At 40.5% G+C, this 16,314-nt stretch overlaps 1 protein-coding gene across 1 annotated transcript in view; it reads right to left on the bottom strand.

The window, feature by feature from the left end:
- OBSCN (obscurin, cytoskeletal calmodulin and titin-interacting RhoGEF) overlaps positions 1–16,314 on the bottom strand; it is a 185,675-nt gene that overhangs the window by 49,112 nt on the left and 120,249 nt on the right. Inside the window, exons 68-86 of the mRNA XM_038129840.1 lie at positions 15,949–16,227; positions 15,057–15,135; positions 14,578–14,696; positions 13,488–13,685; positions 13,058–13,090; positions 12,871–12,969; positions 12,179–12,397; positions 11,358–11,424; positions 11,234–11,253; positions 10,799–10,927; positions 9,918–10,057; positions 9,341–9,541; positions 8,914–8,996; positions 7,901–8,074; positions 6,154–6,313; positions 5,568–5,684; positions 3,522–3,686; positions 1,622–1,780; positions 433–610 (exon numbers count right to left, since the gene is read on the bottom strand). Of these exons, the coding sequence (XP_037985768.1) occupies positions 433–610; positions 1,622–1,780; positions 3,522–3,686; positions 5,568–5,684; positions 6,154–6,313; positions 7,901–8,074; positions 8,914–8,996; positions 9,341–9,541; positions 9,918–10,057; positions 10,799–10,927; positions 11,234–11,253; positions 11,358–11,424; positions 12,179–12,397; positions 12,871–12,969; positions 13,058–13,090; positions 13,488–13,685; positions 14,578–14,696; positions 15,057–15,135; positions 15,949–16,227 (2,619 nt within the window). The remainder of the gene's footprint in view (positions 1–432; positions 611–1,621; positions 1,781–3,521; positions 3,687–5,567; positions 5,685–6,153; positions 6,314–7,900; positions 8,075–8,913; positions 8,997–9,340; positions 9,542–9,917; positions 10,058–10,798; positions 10,928–11,233; positions 11,254–11,357; positions 11,425–12,178; positions 12,398–12,870; positions 12,970–13,057; positions 13,091–13,487; positions 13,686–14,577; positions 14,697–15,056; positions 15,136–15,948; positions 16,228–16,314) is intronic.

Below are 16,314 nucleotides of genomic sequence, written 5' to 3'. Positions count from 1 at the left end.
AAGGACAAATGATCCAAATCTCAGCCCAGGAGCACAAACAGCGTGGGCTGGAGAGAGGAAAACAAGCAGGGTGGGAGTGCCTGGGCTAAAGCTGGAACGGGACAATGAACTGCAAGGTGCAAATGGAGCAGAGCTGAGCCAAGGCAGAGACCCCGGGAGCGCTCGTGCATTTTGGGACCATTTGGGTTGATCTTGGCTGCAGCCCTGGCTGGGCTCTTGTGCTGCCCAAGGTGGATCCATGGAGGATTTGAATAAATCCCTGCTTTATTCTTTAGCTCTGTCCAGTCTCTGTTCTAGGGCAGCCTGCACAGGGCATCACACCAAGGAAACCATCCAAGAAGAAAACCAGTAAGGTTTGGGTTGTCTGCTGAACCAAGAAGACCATCCAAGAAGAAAATCCGTGAGGTTTGGATTGTCTGGTGCCACACTTACTCCAGATGGGCTCGCTGATCCTCTGCTGGATGCCCAAGATCTCCTTCACCCAGGAGTTCTTGATGTTCACGGTCCGCGCCTGCAGCAGGTACTTGCGCACCAAGTCCTCCCGCTCGTGCCAGATCTCAAAGGCTCGGTCATCCCCTTCCACCAGATCGTTCACATCTATGTTGTTCAGCTGAGTGACAGAAGGGGCGAGAAAGTCACCACAAATCCTGTGTTTTTAAGGAATTCCCAACAGCTAAAAGGGGTAATTTGCACTTTCTTCAAATATTTTTCAGATCGCGTGAGCAAGGCAACCTGGCTTTGGATGAAGAGCAACCAGAGCTACTTTGAGGGTTATTTTCCCTGCTAAATTTGACTTTCTGGTTACCAAACCAACATTTTCCTGGGGTTAGTTTTTGAGGAAAGCAGTGTCCAGCATTAAAAGTTATCCCAAGGGTGGAACACACTGGCCCTGAAGGGTTGGGTCCAGGCAACATGGAAACAGAGAACAGGCAGTCTCTGGACAAAGCATGGAAATGTTCCCATTTTATTTTTCTTGGGAAATAAAATCAGCCTATGAATATTGATGAGGACTTTCAGAAAGTCCTGGCTGGGCTTGGCCAAGAGCTCCATGGGTTTTTGGGTTGGTTGGTGGGTTTTTATTGGAGTTGAGCATCTCCTGCCTTGTGAAAACTCTTTCCTCAATTTCTGGCAGTTTTAACCCTGAATGTCTGAAGATGAGTGGGTCAAATGCCCTGAATTTTTCCATTTCTGAACAGGAATTGAGGTCAGGAAAGGACATAACCAGCAAAAAGAGCCTGATGGAATTCAGTAAATAAGATTCCTTCTAATTTACTCCCAATATTACAGACTGCCAAAACCAGAGATTTACAAATGCAAGAAAACATTATAGGCAGCAAAATCCACATCATTATAATGTATTTATGCTGTTAATTAAATGAGGTAACAGAAACAAATAAATGCTTGTACTCATAATCTCCTTGCTGCATGGTAAAAGTCCACCATGATGGTTTCTTATGTTTAAAATAGATATTTTGGGATAAATGTAGATTTTACTTGTGCTTCAAAGAGTTTTTGAAACAAAGGAATAGCTCAGAAGGACTATAAGAATATTCAAGCTGGACATAAAAGTGAAGCTCTAACTGACAGAGAAATGGTTTATATGAGGTTAAAGTGATCAGACCTTCATGATGTTCTTGAAGATGTAGCTGTAGGTGTCAGTCTTTGTGTCTCGCTTTGGTTTGCAGATCACAATATAATTTTTGAAGAGGAAAACATGTCTTTTGTGTCCTTTCCATGCCATTCGAGCTCCTGGAGCTCCTTCCCACACAATGAAGTGGCCCTGATAGGAAAAAGAAGGGAGAGCACACGGTGATACATCTGGAATAATTTCCACAGTTATGTCTCACCATCATTTTTCAGTTCCAAGATAATAAATATTTCCTATTGCATCATCCCCTGATGTATCTCTGGTTCATTAAAGCACGGCAGATGGTTTCTAATGCTAAAGGTGACTCATCAGGCCCAGCAGTGGTTGTCATTACATTGGCATTTAAATGGGATTATTTGGTGCCAGAAAAATAGACAGCCCTTGTCAGGTAGAAACAGTCTTGAAAATATTAAAGGAAAATTGTGTTTTTTGTGTTATGCAGACACTTTACATGATGATTTGGTCACCTTCACCAGAGCAGGACATTCATTTCACATGGCTTCAGGCACAGACAGCTCAGTTAGGGACATGGGCTTCCCCTGGCATCTCTAGGGAGAAGTAAACACTCAAGGGTGTGGCTGGACACTTTTTGGATGCCTGAATGTGGAGAGGTGGATGCCCACCACAGTGTCACTGTAACTGAGCCTTACAGCTCCACTCAGCAATACACCGTGATTCCCATGGAAAACACTGGATGCAGACAAAATAAATTACTTGCCTGGTAGAACACCGTAAATCTATAAAGAAACTATGAAGGAATCTATTAAGGAATTTGAGTGAGGGTGTGGGAAGTCCTAGACTAAAGTGTCCTAATAACTGGGTCACCTAAAAAGCCACAGACCTGGTTCATGGGATGAACCTGGGGAGCACATGGATCTGTTGATGCCAGTAACTCCAGGAGCTGCTCCGTGTTGCTCCCCAATAATGAGTTAAAACCCTTCTATATCATGTAGGGGCCCAGAACAATTTTAATTCTGGTTGATGAGCAGGTTAAAAAAGGCAAATAACTGCATTATGTGTGAATTATTCCATAAGCATCCATGCTATGGTGTGTCAAACCTTAGTGGAGCCAGAACACCCATTTCTGGACAGCAGTGAGTGAAATAAGCAAATCAGCTCTTTCAGATACAATTCAATAATATAATGTAATGTAATGTAATGTAATGTATTTTTTATATTTTTATATATAAATATATAATATATAGTATATAATAATGTATTAATATATAATAATTAGTTTTATAAAAATTATAATAACCAATATATAATTATACATTAATATCATTACAATATTAATATAGTAATAATATACTAATATAGTAATGAGATGTAATAATTGATGTAATAATTGATATGACATGATGTGATATGATTAATATAATATAATTGATATAACACAATATAATATAATTTTATATATAAATACATAATATACATAATATATCATAATTAATTATATAAAATTATAATAACCAATATATTCTTATACATTAGTATTATTAGAATAATAATATAGTAATAATATAGTAATATATTAATATAGCAATGAGATATAGTCAATAATTATATGTAATAATTTAATTTAATAATGTAATTTAATGTAATGAAAATATAACATAATATAATACTATATAACATAATATAATATTATATAACATAATATAATATTATATAACATAATTTAATATTATATAACATAATTTTATATTATAAAACATAATTTAATATTATATAACATAATTTTATATATAATATAATATAATATAATATAATATAATATAATTTCTAAAGCATTTTTTCCTAAGAATTAAGGCTCCTTAGAAGCTGGGGAAGGCACACATGGAGCCAGCAGTGACTGGGAAATTCCAGTTACCTGGCGGATGGGCTCCCCAAGGCTCTCCAAGGTCCCTGGATAATTCTCAATGAGTGAGACGTGGAGGTTGTTCTCTGCTCTTCTGGTGAGGGCAGACACAATGGCATAGGCCTGCTCCAGCAAAGTGCAGTTCTGGCTGTTTCTGGCCTTGTTTCGGATTAATTCCTGTAGGTGAATGAAGAAAATATTAGTGGATAATCAGAGACAAAATAAGCAGTTCCTTCAGAGCCAAAGATTTTCTCAATACCTGCTCTGTCTCTTTCATCTCAGCAACTTTTATCCCATTTTTTTTCACCACAAACTGCTTAGATAACAAAGTCTTTTCTTTCCTACCTATTCAGCAGTGTTAAAGACTGACCAGTCTGGCTTTTCCTGACATCAGCTGATATTAAGCAAAGATAAAGTTGAAACAAACACCAGGTACGCTTTGGTGGTTGAAAACCAAAAATTCCAAAGTGATCTTAAATGTACCCATTGCATTTCTCTTCTGCTTACCCTCACAGCAGCAGAGGACAAGGAATCAATGTGCTGAGTCAACATTAGATTAATAAAAAGAGAGGTTGGAAAAATGTGAAACGGCATTTTCCCTGTTCTTCCCACATCTGTTCCTGTTCCTCTCTTTCAGCAATGAAGGCATGGAAAATGCCTTTGCTCCTCCAAGACACCCTTAAAAACGTTGGTGTTGTGTGCAAGACTGTGTTCAAAAGCAGAAAGTTCTTCAAAATATCCAAGCTGTTCATGATTTATTAAAATATGGATATTGATCTAGTGCCGATATCCAACTGTGACAGACAAAAACTCTCTAACAGTTAAAAGTTAGAAAGTGTGTGTTTATTGCGACGCCGGCAGCACGCGGGATAGCTCCCAAGCACACACCGTGATTTACAGGTGATTACAGAGATCTTTTATCTATGCAAGCATTGAATACCCAAAATACAAATACAAATTCATGATTTTGGTACACCCCATTCCCCGCTTCGTATGGTAATTAGTTCAAAAGCCATTAAGCATGCGCAGTGTGTTCCTTGAAATGGGTCGGTGGTTGCTTATATGGGGAGGGGTCCCAAAATGAGGAAGTAAATGTAGTCTTCCTCGTTCTGACCTTTCTACCTTTTCAATGCAAATGTGACAAATGAACCCTTGGTGGAACTCCCATTCCTTGTCTTCAATTGGTTTCAGAACAGAGGAGGCCTACGATTGTCTTATGTTCCTAAAAGCTATTTATCAATTTCTATATTCTTCATTATAAACCCAGCTAACCAAACATTATGTTGACAAGCAACCAATTATTAGTTAACGACTAACTCTTAACTTCATCAAGGCCTACCTATTTGTTTTAATTAGCTTCAACAAAGCTTATCTCTAACCAAAATCTTAGCTTCTCTAAAATCTCTAAATTTTTTAAAGTTTATGTTTCATTCATTTATACAGCACTAGAATATGTAAAGATTTCGCCATGGTTATTTTCTTCCTGAGTATCGTAGGGCTATTTCCCATGAAAATACTGTTTAAAATGCTGCTCTGTAATATTTGCTTATGGTCTAAAACAGTGGGACAGATGCAATCCTGAAAGACAAAACATTTCAGGGTGGTAGAATGAGGCAGAGCTTTTCAAAAAACAAGAATTTAATCTTACTATAATATCAGTACAAAACATAAGGAAAAGAAATGGTAAGTCGTTATCTTAGACCTGAAAACTGCTTATTTTTGTAACATAAATGTTGCTGAGTTTTAAGCAAATTCATGCCTGTCATCCATGCAGTATTATATGACATGATATTATACATATAATACATTTTTATATATATTTAAAGATAAAGCTCACTGAACTATATAGGGTTGGATTCTGTGAAGCTCCACCTGGATTTACATTTACAAAACTATTTAGAGAACACCCCCACTGGTGATGATTAATCTCTTATTTACTCAAGCAGGTTTCAATTGTAGTTTTATCAGAAAGAAGCCAAGAAAGAGGAAATAAAAATAATTTTTTTTCTGCACAAGCTGAACAGAGCAGAACATAAAGCTGTAAAAACATCTTTTTACCTTAATTATTGTCTGGTACTGCTGGATCCTGTTTATGGGTTTTTCCAGGTAGTGCTGCAGTGGTGGGATCAGCGGCTGTGAGGGATCTTCATTAGTTAAAAATTCATCTGAGTATCTCTGCAAAAATGTATGGAATAACAAGGAAAGGTTGTTATAAAGAGCAGTACAAAAAATCCTGAGTAGCTGGAGCAGAGAAACAAGATTTGCTTATCTATATTTATGATTTATGTGGTTCTCTTGGTCTTATAATGTGGTGACCTTTAAAATGTCCCTTAATTACAATTACATAAACACAGCCATGTTCATGTCTGCATAATCTTCATAATATTAATAAATGCACAAGAATATGTAAATATGTCCCCATACTGGCCACACTTACCAGAAAAAGCTAGAAAGTGAAATAAAAATTATTAGTTTTAATAATTTTTAAAGTTCAATTAATTTTAAGTTAATAAGTTTTTGTTACTATATTTAGCAAGGGATACTACAAATACTTTTGATGTTCACATTTATGATTAATAATGATTATGATTAGTAAGTGGGTTACAGGATGAATTTCCCACAGGTGCTTTGGCTCCCGCCTTACCTTGTAGAAATCCTGGACAGCTTTGCTGACAACAATGGACTCTGCCTGGACCCTTCCCACCAGGTACTGGATGTACTTGTTGAACTCTGCTTCGTGCTTGATGAAGCACATGGCCACGTCATCGTCAGTGTCACAGCCCTGCAAGCTCCGCAGGAACACGCTGTGGGGACAGGAGCACAGGGCACCTCAGGAGAAGGGGCTGGAATGAGGCTGAAAACACAGCCCCAGCTGCCAGGCTGGGAATCAGGAGATGAACACAGGTGAAGGGAAATTGTCCTGGGGTGTAAGACACGGTTTGGGGGTATCCTATTTCCATCTGTCAGAGCTGGGGCAGTTCTCTGCTGTTCATGGGGCAGGTTTCTTTATCTCTCCCACAGCCAATCCTCCCTCCAGGAGATCTCTGCTGTCCATGGCCACTGAGTGTCCCTGCATGGCTGATCAAATTCCATCATCCCATGGGAGATGCTGCGCCCAGGGCAGGAGCCAAGCATTCCTACCTGGATCCAATCTGAGCCTGGCAGCAGCACAGCAGCCTTTGCCCCCTGCATTCCCAGAGGAGCAGCTTTCTCCTGCCCTGCATTCCCAGAGGGAGAGAAGGCCCATCTCCAGCAGCCCTGGAGCTGCAGAGGAAAACTCCAGCCTTGTCCAGGATCCCTGCTCCAGCAGAACCAGAGCTGGCACTGCAGGAGGGCTGAGCCACCATGGAATGGCACTGCTGCCACCACCCTGACCCACAGGGGGTCAGGGCCTGTTCTGACTCTGGCAGTGGTTTATTTTCTTTGTTATACTATTGCATTTGTAGTTTTAATTTTCCTAGTAAAGAACTGTTATTCCTATTTCCATATCTTTGCCTGAGAGCCTCTTAATCTCAAAAATTATAACAATTCAGAGGGAGGGTTTTACATTTTCCATTTCAAGGGAGGCTCCTGCCTTCCTTAGCAGACACCTGTCTCTTCAAGCCAAAGCAGAAATGATGGGGGGAAATAAGGGATGTTGCCACATTTAGGATTAAAGTGCTCAGAGCCTCTTCACCCAGCACAGTGCCATTCCTCTCAGCTGGCATAGCTGTGCAGGGACTTTGGACAAGGGCCTGGAGGACAGGACAAGGGGGAATAGCTTTAAACTGACAGAGGGCTGGGTTAGATGGGATATTAGGAAGAAATTCTTCCTTGTGACAGTGGTGAGCCCCTGGCACAGATTTCTCAGAGAAGCTGTTGCTGCCCCTGGCTCCCTGGAAGTGTCCAAGGCCAGGCTGGATGGATCTTGGAGCACCCTGGGATGACGGAATATGTTCTGAAATTCATGGATGCTGACATCAGTTTTACCTGGATTAATATCTCTGTGAAGACACCACTGAAGTGCCTGTAAGATCTTGCTGCTTTTTTAACATAATCCACTGTTTCTCAGTTAAATTCACTTAAAAGAGTAAGAAATGAGCTGAACACAGGAAACCTTGAAGCTCTGAAGGGGATTACGAAAGTCTTAACCCTGTGCTATAATTTAAGCCATGCCATCATTTACCCTCCTGAAAGGAGCATCAATTCCCTTGCACCTCAGCACTGCCACAGTGCTCCACATCAGGAATAATAGTAAGAAAAGTAGTAATAATAATAGAATTGATAATAACAGTAGTAATAGTAGTAGTAATAATAATAATGATGATGATGATGATGATGATAATAATAATAATGATGATGATGATGATGCCACTCTTTGGTCTGCAATGAAGGCACTTGGGAATGCCCACCTGGAATGGAAGCGACCAATGTCATCAATATTCCTGAAGATGGTGGATTTCTGACTGGCAACAGCTCCTGGCACACTGGGACAGGTCTCGGTGTACCTAAGGTGATGAGTCTGGAGGAACTGTAAATCCTGAATGTAATCTTCCTCTGAGATCAACAGCTCCTGAATGAGAACACTGAAGGGGAGATGCAGAAAGAAATCACAGAAAAATCATCACAATGGTCCTTGAGAGGCTTTTAGGCTGTAAAGTAGGGATTTATGATCAGAGGGAGCTACTTCTGGGGCGTGTTGAAAGATCCCCTGAGGGGATGGATAGATGCATGTGATGCCTTAAGTTTTAACATTCATATTTTCCAGATTCTGTACTGCATTGGTGTATAACTCTGAACTTCACATAAAGTGTTAGCAAGTTCTCCTCACAGTTCAGTCAGACAAAACAATCCTTTTCCAGCCCCAGAACCAAGGACACCATTGCAGCTTCTGGCCTAAAAAATGCAAACAGCAAATTGAGGAGAGCAGACTGGGAAGATGCATAACCTGGAGCTGGAACTGGACAGTTAACCCCAATATGGAAATGGACCAAAACTTATAAAAGTGTGAAAACTTGTGACTCACCATCTATCTTAGAGCCACAGCCAGGCTCTTGTACTGCCCAAGGTGAATCTTTGAAGGCCTTTTAATAAATACTTATTTTAGTCCTTTAACTCTGTCTAACCTCTTTTCTAGGTAGCCTCTTAAGGCATCACATGGATGGATGGATGGATGGATGGATGGATGGATGGATGGATGGATGGATGGATGGATGAGTGGGTGAAGTGGCCAGTGGAAGGTGTCCCTTCCCATGGGACTCATTGACACTAGATGGTATTTAAGGTCCCCTCCAACCCAAACCATTCTAGGATTCTGGGATCTCGATTGCCTGGAATTTTCCTAAGCTGAAATCAATCACAGAATACAAGTGGTTCAAAAGGCAGGAAAATTTAAAGGTGCAAATGCCAAGTGACGTGAGCTCACCTTAGCTTTCTTTTGTATTCATCTTCAGAAACAAATTCTCCAGGAAACTCCGGAATTTCTGTTGTTCCCCACTCTGGTGACAACTACAACATTAGGAAAAAAAATTAAAATAATTCTTGGAAGTGGACAGTGCTTTTATCTATACATACTGAGGAATATCTTTCATGTGGTCACAGTCCTGTTTAGTCCAACAATTACTAAACCAGTGTGAAATTTCTTTTGTACTGGAGGTGTTTTTAGGTCTTTCCAACCCAGAAACCCCTGCACAGACCAGAAATATTGTCTAATAAAAACATGAGAAAGTACAATCTTGTTTCAGACCCCTTCAATAACCTCCTCCACCATCACTCCTTGCAAAAGGGATGGCTCTAAACTGCAACAGGAACAAGAAATTTTAAATGAGAAATAACCAAACATGAACAGTCACCTTTAATTTCTTGTCCAGATAAGCTGGAGACACCCATCCCTGTCGAGAGGGACTAGATTTTGTGGGTTTAGTCCTGACCAGCCATTTCAGAGGATGAGCTGAATCCAGGACTTCCACATATTGTCCTTCCTTCAGGGTGATGGTCTCCTTGTCCGGCGCCGCAGGCACATAGTCAGCAGTGACCATGTAGACATCAAAGATCTGCAGACACAAAACTACAGTCACTTTGTGCTCTTATTTCCCTCACAAAGAACTTCCCACCAAGATTCCTCTGGCCAACTCTATGCAAGGCCACAGAAAATCAAGTTCTGACTTCCTGAAGTTCAGCCATGAAAGCAAGAGGTGCCAAGTCATGTTTTGGCCATGTTGACTAGAACAACTTGTTCAGGATCACAGGGTGAGCATCAGAATTTGATTCCCTGAGCTCTGTATTACAGACACAACATTTAACTACTAAACACACCTACAAAACTGAATTACATCATGAAAGAGGATGGAGATCCCTACCCCATGGTAGGTCAGTCATTCTAAGTTTAGTTTTCTCCTTGGGTCCAGCTTGTCCACAGAGATGTCTTACCTCCCCTCTGGAATCCCCATCTTCAGATTCAGAGGAGGATTCCTGGGCAATGGATGAAGGTCTGGACCGTCCATGGCGAGGAGATGCAGAGGGAGTTCTTGACTCATCATCACTTTCTGCACCCGGTACTCGAAGTTTAGCTGAAGAGCAGAGCAACAGCAAACTGTTTAATAAGTATCCCCAATTTGAACAAGAACCAAATCTATAACAATTTTTCTTCTTCCTAGGAAGAGTATTCACAGCAATATTTAGTGTGATTTCCTATTGAAATTTAGGATTAAATTTATAATTTGGATGTTTGAACACATGGTGTTGCAGGCCTACTGCATGTATTGCTGCTGCACTGCAAGAATGTTTGTTGGAGAGTTAATGCCTCTACTTTTGCTCCAAGTTAAACTTTTTCTACAAGATAACCAGGGCAGACACAAACCAGAAGTTTTCATTCAACTCAACAAATCATTGGATTACTGCACAGCTGTGCACAGAGTTTTCAGCCTTAATTTGATTTTAAAATTCCACTGTGAGCTAAAACTTGAAGATTTGGGAAGTACAGGAAACAGGATTGCTTTCTGATTTAGGAATGATGAATATCTGAGGAACTCAAAATACCTAAGTTATGCAAAGTACACTTACATTTTTACAATTTACTGTAATGGCTTTTTTCCTAGTTCAAAATTCTAGACTGAGATGCAAAGGTTGGATGGACTCCTACTAAAATTTCTTACCCCGAAGCATTGACAAATGTTCATTTGCTTATATGGAATGACTGCCTCAAAACCTGTTGCATAACTCTCATTTATAATTAAACATCACCTAAACCAAGAGATGGTTTTGGTTTTTTTTTTCTTCCATAATTAAACTGTGTTTTCCAGATTCCTTACCCTGAGTAATTTTGGCAGATACCATTTCTGAGATACGTGAGGTGAGTTTCTGGAAGAACTCTTCTGAGCCAACATCAGCTAATGAAATAGGGCTTTTGGGCACACCTTCTCTGCCAGCTTCAAGGTCTCCTGCAAAAAAAAGATAATTTGTTATTAAGCTGGCAGCATCATTGAAAATTCATCTCTTTTTGAGTAATAAAAGCTTCTGTGGAAGGAAGGTTTAATTTTCTTCCCTTCTCTTGTTTTTAGAACTGTGCTTGCTCTTAGCTCATCCAAATAATTCACCCTTGAAGAGCGAGGAGTCCTGAAATGTTCCAACATTTCCGACAATTTCAAGAAAAGTGGACAAAAATGAGTGGATACATGAAATACATTGACAGTCTCAGCTGTAGGTATGGAGGACAGGAAGAAGGGAGAGAAAAGAGCTTCTCTTACCTTCAGAGGACTGAATAGTTCTGGAAAAGAAAATAAAGCAGAGTTAAAAGTTGCAATAAAATGGGCAGTAAGGTGAGCTAAATGAGGAACACATCCCCCTTCTCCCACACATCCAACCACTTACCCCAGTGTGGTCATGATGGCTTCTGACACCATCACACGCTCCTGGGTCAGGACTTCAGCCTCTTTCACTGCAAGATTGGGGTTTTTCATTAGAGGACAGAAGGCACAGAATGTCCTTTTTTAGGTTTTTAGTGCAGGCACATTTTCTAGAGGTGGAGCACTACAGCAGCTCCTGACACGGGATATATATTCCCAGTCCTGTGATGGTAATGGTTTCCCCCTCCTCTCCCTGTTCATGGAAAATATGTAATTGCCCTGTTTCTCCACACTGCTCAGGTTATGCTCCTGCAGCTCTTGGTACAATAAAAGTGTGGGATGCAAGGCAGGATAACAGAAAATTTGAATCCTTCACAGCTCTGCCCCTATTCCCAGTATATGTCTGTTTTTCCCCCATCTTACTGTGTTAAAAGAGGCCTTGGAAAGCCCTACAAAAATCAAGTAAGTCTAATACAAAATACCTCAGCAGAGTGAAACACTCAAAATAATTTTTCAAAAGGTGACTTTTCCCAGTTACTTTGCATTGCCTTTCATTTTTTTAAATTTGTACTTAATTTCGTTGTTCCTTTGAGTTGCCTTCTGTTTATACAGAAAAGGTGCTCCTGTTAATACAAGACAGTGTCAGAAAGCTAAAAATTTATAGAAGTAAAGACTGTAACCATTTGCAAGACAAGCAAAATTATGGCTGCTCTCGAGAAAATGCCTTTTTTGGGGTGTGATTGGATAATTTCCTTAACAGTCACACTTGTTTTGTTTTTTTCTCCCTTAAGGCACTGCATAAAAGGGAAATACAGAGAAATTGTTTGTGTTGCAGCAAAGATTTACCATCTGCAACTTCCAGGTTGGCAGTGCAGATGGACTGGCCAGCCTTGTTGGTGGCAATGCAGGTGTAAGCTCCACTGTACTTCTTCTTGACATCCAGCAGGATCAGGCTGTGGTGCATGTTGGAACTGGCCAGTTTGTACCCAGGAGTGTCTGGTTTGATCCACAGGATGTCTTCCCGAGACTCTTCTTTCATCCAAGTGATGGTTGGTGGTGGATGTCCTAAAGGAAAATTGGTGCAATAAGCTTTAATCTTCCCTGCTTGTGTTCCTCCCTTAAAATTATGAGCCTTGCTGTGAAAAAAATGCTGGTTTGATCCATTTTCTGGTAGTTTCCCAACAATAACAGGCATAATATTCAATAAAGGAGGATAAACCATTTTACAGAAAGCTCATAAAGGCATCAAATCTTTTTGAAAAACCGAAATTGTCAATCACTATACAATACATGGTCAACATCCATCATACAGCAAAGTGTCATTATCCCTATTTTTACATACAAAAAAATGGAGGTGAAGAAAAATAAGATGCTTTACTGTGAAGTGTCTCTGTGGGAAATGTAAGTTGGGAGTAGAAGCCCAGACTTCAGGTACAGGAAATGAGGTTTCAATGACTTGGGGGCAGAGAGAAAAGAATGTGTTGTGAAATTACACATTTCAAGTGTTATTCAGAGAGATGAGGAATCTGCTCATTTACCTTCAACTTTCACAGATAATGTGATGCTTGCACCCTTTTTCACCTTCTTATTTGTAAATCTTTCAAGGAATCTTGGCGGTATCAGCTGCTCATGGGAATCTGGAAATAATATTATTGAAGAAGCACAGTAAGCTCAGATTGGAAAATTCCTGGGGCTTCTGTTCTCACCTGCTGTGGCTTCTCTCACCTGTTTTGGATGGCTCTTCTTTCTCATAAGGATCTGGAACACAAGAAATAAAAAAAGAACATGACAAATATAAATAAGTGTTAATCCAGGAGTTGCAGAAAAAAGCTCCCAAAGTGACTCTGGTGCAGATAATACACAGAAATATTGGTATGATTAAAGTTTTAATGAAATGAACTTTTCAAGTTAATGAGGATGGGCAAGAATAAAATACCTGTTTATGAGATAGTCAGACCACAGAGAAGTGGCATCATCATCTTCTTGCACAGTAAATTTATAGGTGAATAAATAAAGAACCAAGAGTAAAGCACATCATCTTTTACCTACAGACTTCCCCACCTCACCTGAGTTACCTTGGGAGGTTTCCTCAGTAAAAAATAAATATACAACATGTAAGAACCTCTGGAAGAGCCCAGAACAGAGCAACACCCACCTTTGACTACCAGCCTGGCTGAGGAATACGCAGAGCCAGCAGAGTTGATGACAAATATCAAGTACTGGCCGGCGTCTGCTTTGGTGACGTCGCGGATTTCCAGGGAGTGGAATTCCTGCCTGTCAGTCTTGAGGATACGGTCCGAGGCCTTTAGGGGCTGCCCATTTTTGAACCAATAGAGACGAGGCTGAGGGTACCCTGTGAGGACCAGTTACAGAGAACAAAATTCATTGGCAGCACTGATTTGGGAGCATCTCCAAACTGCCAGATCCTCTGCTGTTTGAAGGGTTTAACAGGGCTCCTGTTTCAAGGGTTTAACCAATTAGGAATGCTTAAAAATGCATTACATTCAATTTATCAGTCAAAATTATTTCCTGCCTCCTCAGTTTCTGGCACTCCCCATATTGTCTGCATGTACAAACGCCTTGGAGGTTGAAAAATCAACACTTAGGTCTGATTTGAAAGGTTCACAAGGAGAAATGTTGAAGCCAAATGCATTCTCGTAATTTTTATAGACAGCAACAGGAGAGAACAGGAAAATCTCTACCTCTCCCTATCACAGTCAACACCAGAGGGATGTATTTGCAGTTTTTACATTGTAGGAGCAACCCCTTAATGGAGGAAGGCAAGTCCATGACTGCTTAATTTATCGAAGAGAATGAAGGAGACTGGCTTTATTAGTATTATTATATCATTATGTTTAATATTAATGCATTATACTAGATATGGTTATTTATGTGATATAAAAATATGTGATATATATAATGATAGTTATTAATAGTGGTGACTGTAATAATGTCAAGATTATTTCTCCTTATTGCTCAGAGAAATACAGAAGTCAGTTTTCAGAAGCATGTGCCTGTCATTATGCCTGGATATATGGACACAAGATGAGGTTCAATCTGCCTGAGTCTGCTCCAACAGTCCCTGTCCAGCAGCACGAACACATTCCCCAGCTGGTTTGTGCAGAAATGGTGCAAGGTGCTCAGCCCGGGGTCACAGCTGCAGAAGAACACCTTGGAAAACCTTGTCCAGCACTTCAGCCTGATACCAGACCTGGAAAAATGACAATACCGTGGGATCTGCTCACCTTTCACCTTCAGGTGAAATTTAGCCAGTGATGCTCCAGGTGCCACATGAATATCATGAAGCTCATCAAAGATCTGGGGCAACTGCTCCTCCTCAGTGGTGGATTCCTCCTGCTCTCGGCTAAGCAGCAATTGGAATTAGAAAGAAGAAAATCAGAACTCCAAGCAAGAGTTTGGAATCAGAATGACCTATTTTAGGTAAATTCAGTCTGTGGGTTTTGGCGTCCTGAGAAGACACTCAGCACCACCTGACATTAATAGTAACAGAGTGATTCCTTGAGGAAATGCCCTGGCTTGCCTGAAGGCTCCAGAGCAATTCTGCCCATGATAAATGTGCAGCTGTTGCAGTTATTGCATCTCAGCTGGACTGGATGCTCCTTTATGGCATTAAATTTGCTCAACACAGCAAACCCAGCCCTGACATAAATACACAGATTGATCTCATCGAGTCAGAGGCTAGAGCCACAGTTCCATATTTTACCTTGAAATATATTCCTTGGCACTGTAGTAAGATGATGTCTCTGTTGCATCTGCTGCTGTCTCATAGTCTGTGCTGGTCACTGTTAAATGGAAGAAGATAAGTCTTGAATCATCTGAGCTTTGAAATTATTTTCTTGCTTAAATAGTTCTTACTGATTTTAGTTCCCTAACTAATTTGAGTGACTGGCAGATAGCTTTTATATTGTACTGCAGCAGGATCCCACACGTTCCTGGATTATGGAAAACATCTCTGTTCACCTCAAAAGCTTTGCTCTGAACTGTGGCATTCACATTCTCTGAAAAAATCCCTTCACCCAGGGTTTTTCTCCTGGGAAGCTGAGAAGCCTCAAAGAAATGGAAAACAATTCTTATCTCATTTTCTTCTCCTGTGTTGTGCTCATCTGGAATGTGTTTGGAGATTGTTTACCCACAGGTGATTGTTTCATTGGATTCTGGTGTGAGTTGTTTTGACTCTTCGGCAAATCAGGGCCAAGCTGTGTCAGGCTCTGGAGAGAGTCAGGAGTTTTCATTATTATCCTTTTAGCATTCTGTAAGTATCCTTTCTGTATTCTTTAGTATAGTTTAGTATAGTATTCTTTAATAAAATATAGTATCATAAAGTAATAAATTAGCCTTCTGAGAACATGGAGTCAGATTCATCATTCTCTCCCCTTGTCGAGGGTCCCTGCAAATACAATACTGAACCTCGCCTTGGAGTTAGCAAAACCCAGCCAAACCCAAGAAGTTTGCGAGTGAAAATTTGAAAATTTTGTGGCCAAAACATCTTCCTTTAAAATGTAAATGGTGCTTTCCTTGGGGGAAAAAAAAATAATTATTCAGGTCTCTGCAGAACTCCTTTAATTGTTTTTTTCTACAGTGACTTTGAGACTTACAGTCCACACGGAGCTCAGCCTTGGTTGAAGCCACGCCCATGTTGTTCTCAGCGAGGCAGCGGTAGACGCCCATGTCCGTGGGCACCACGGCGGTGATGATCAGCTGGTGACACCCTTCCTGGTCCTCGTTGATCATGTAGTGATCGTTTTCCTCAATAGCTTTGCCGTCCTTGAACCAGCGAACCGTGGGCAGGGGTTTGCCAATGACGATGCAGTCAAAGCTCACTGGGTACCCGTCCTGGACCTCTTGGTTTTGGAGCTCGGTCATGAACATGGGGGCTAAAGTTGGGGTGGTTGGAGAGAAGAAAGGAATCTAGTTTTATCTAAAGGTATATTATAGGCCCCTGCTCCCCAGACTTCTGGTTT

The sequence above is a fragment of the Motacilla alba genome, chromosome 2 (assembly GCF_015832195.1).
Source record: "Motacilla alba alba isolate MOTALB_02 chromosome 2, Motacilla_alba_V1.0_pri, whole genome shotgun sequence".
NCBI classification, from domain to species: domain Eukaryota; kingdom Metazoa; phylum Chordata; class Aves; order Passeriformes; family Motacillidae; genus Motacilla; species Motacilla alba.
The sequence above is the reverse complement of the archived record's forward strand: the minus strand, read 5'-3'. Positions and strand labels throughout refer to the sequence as shown.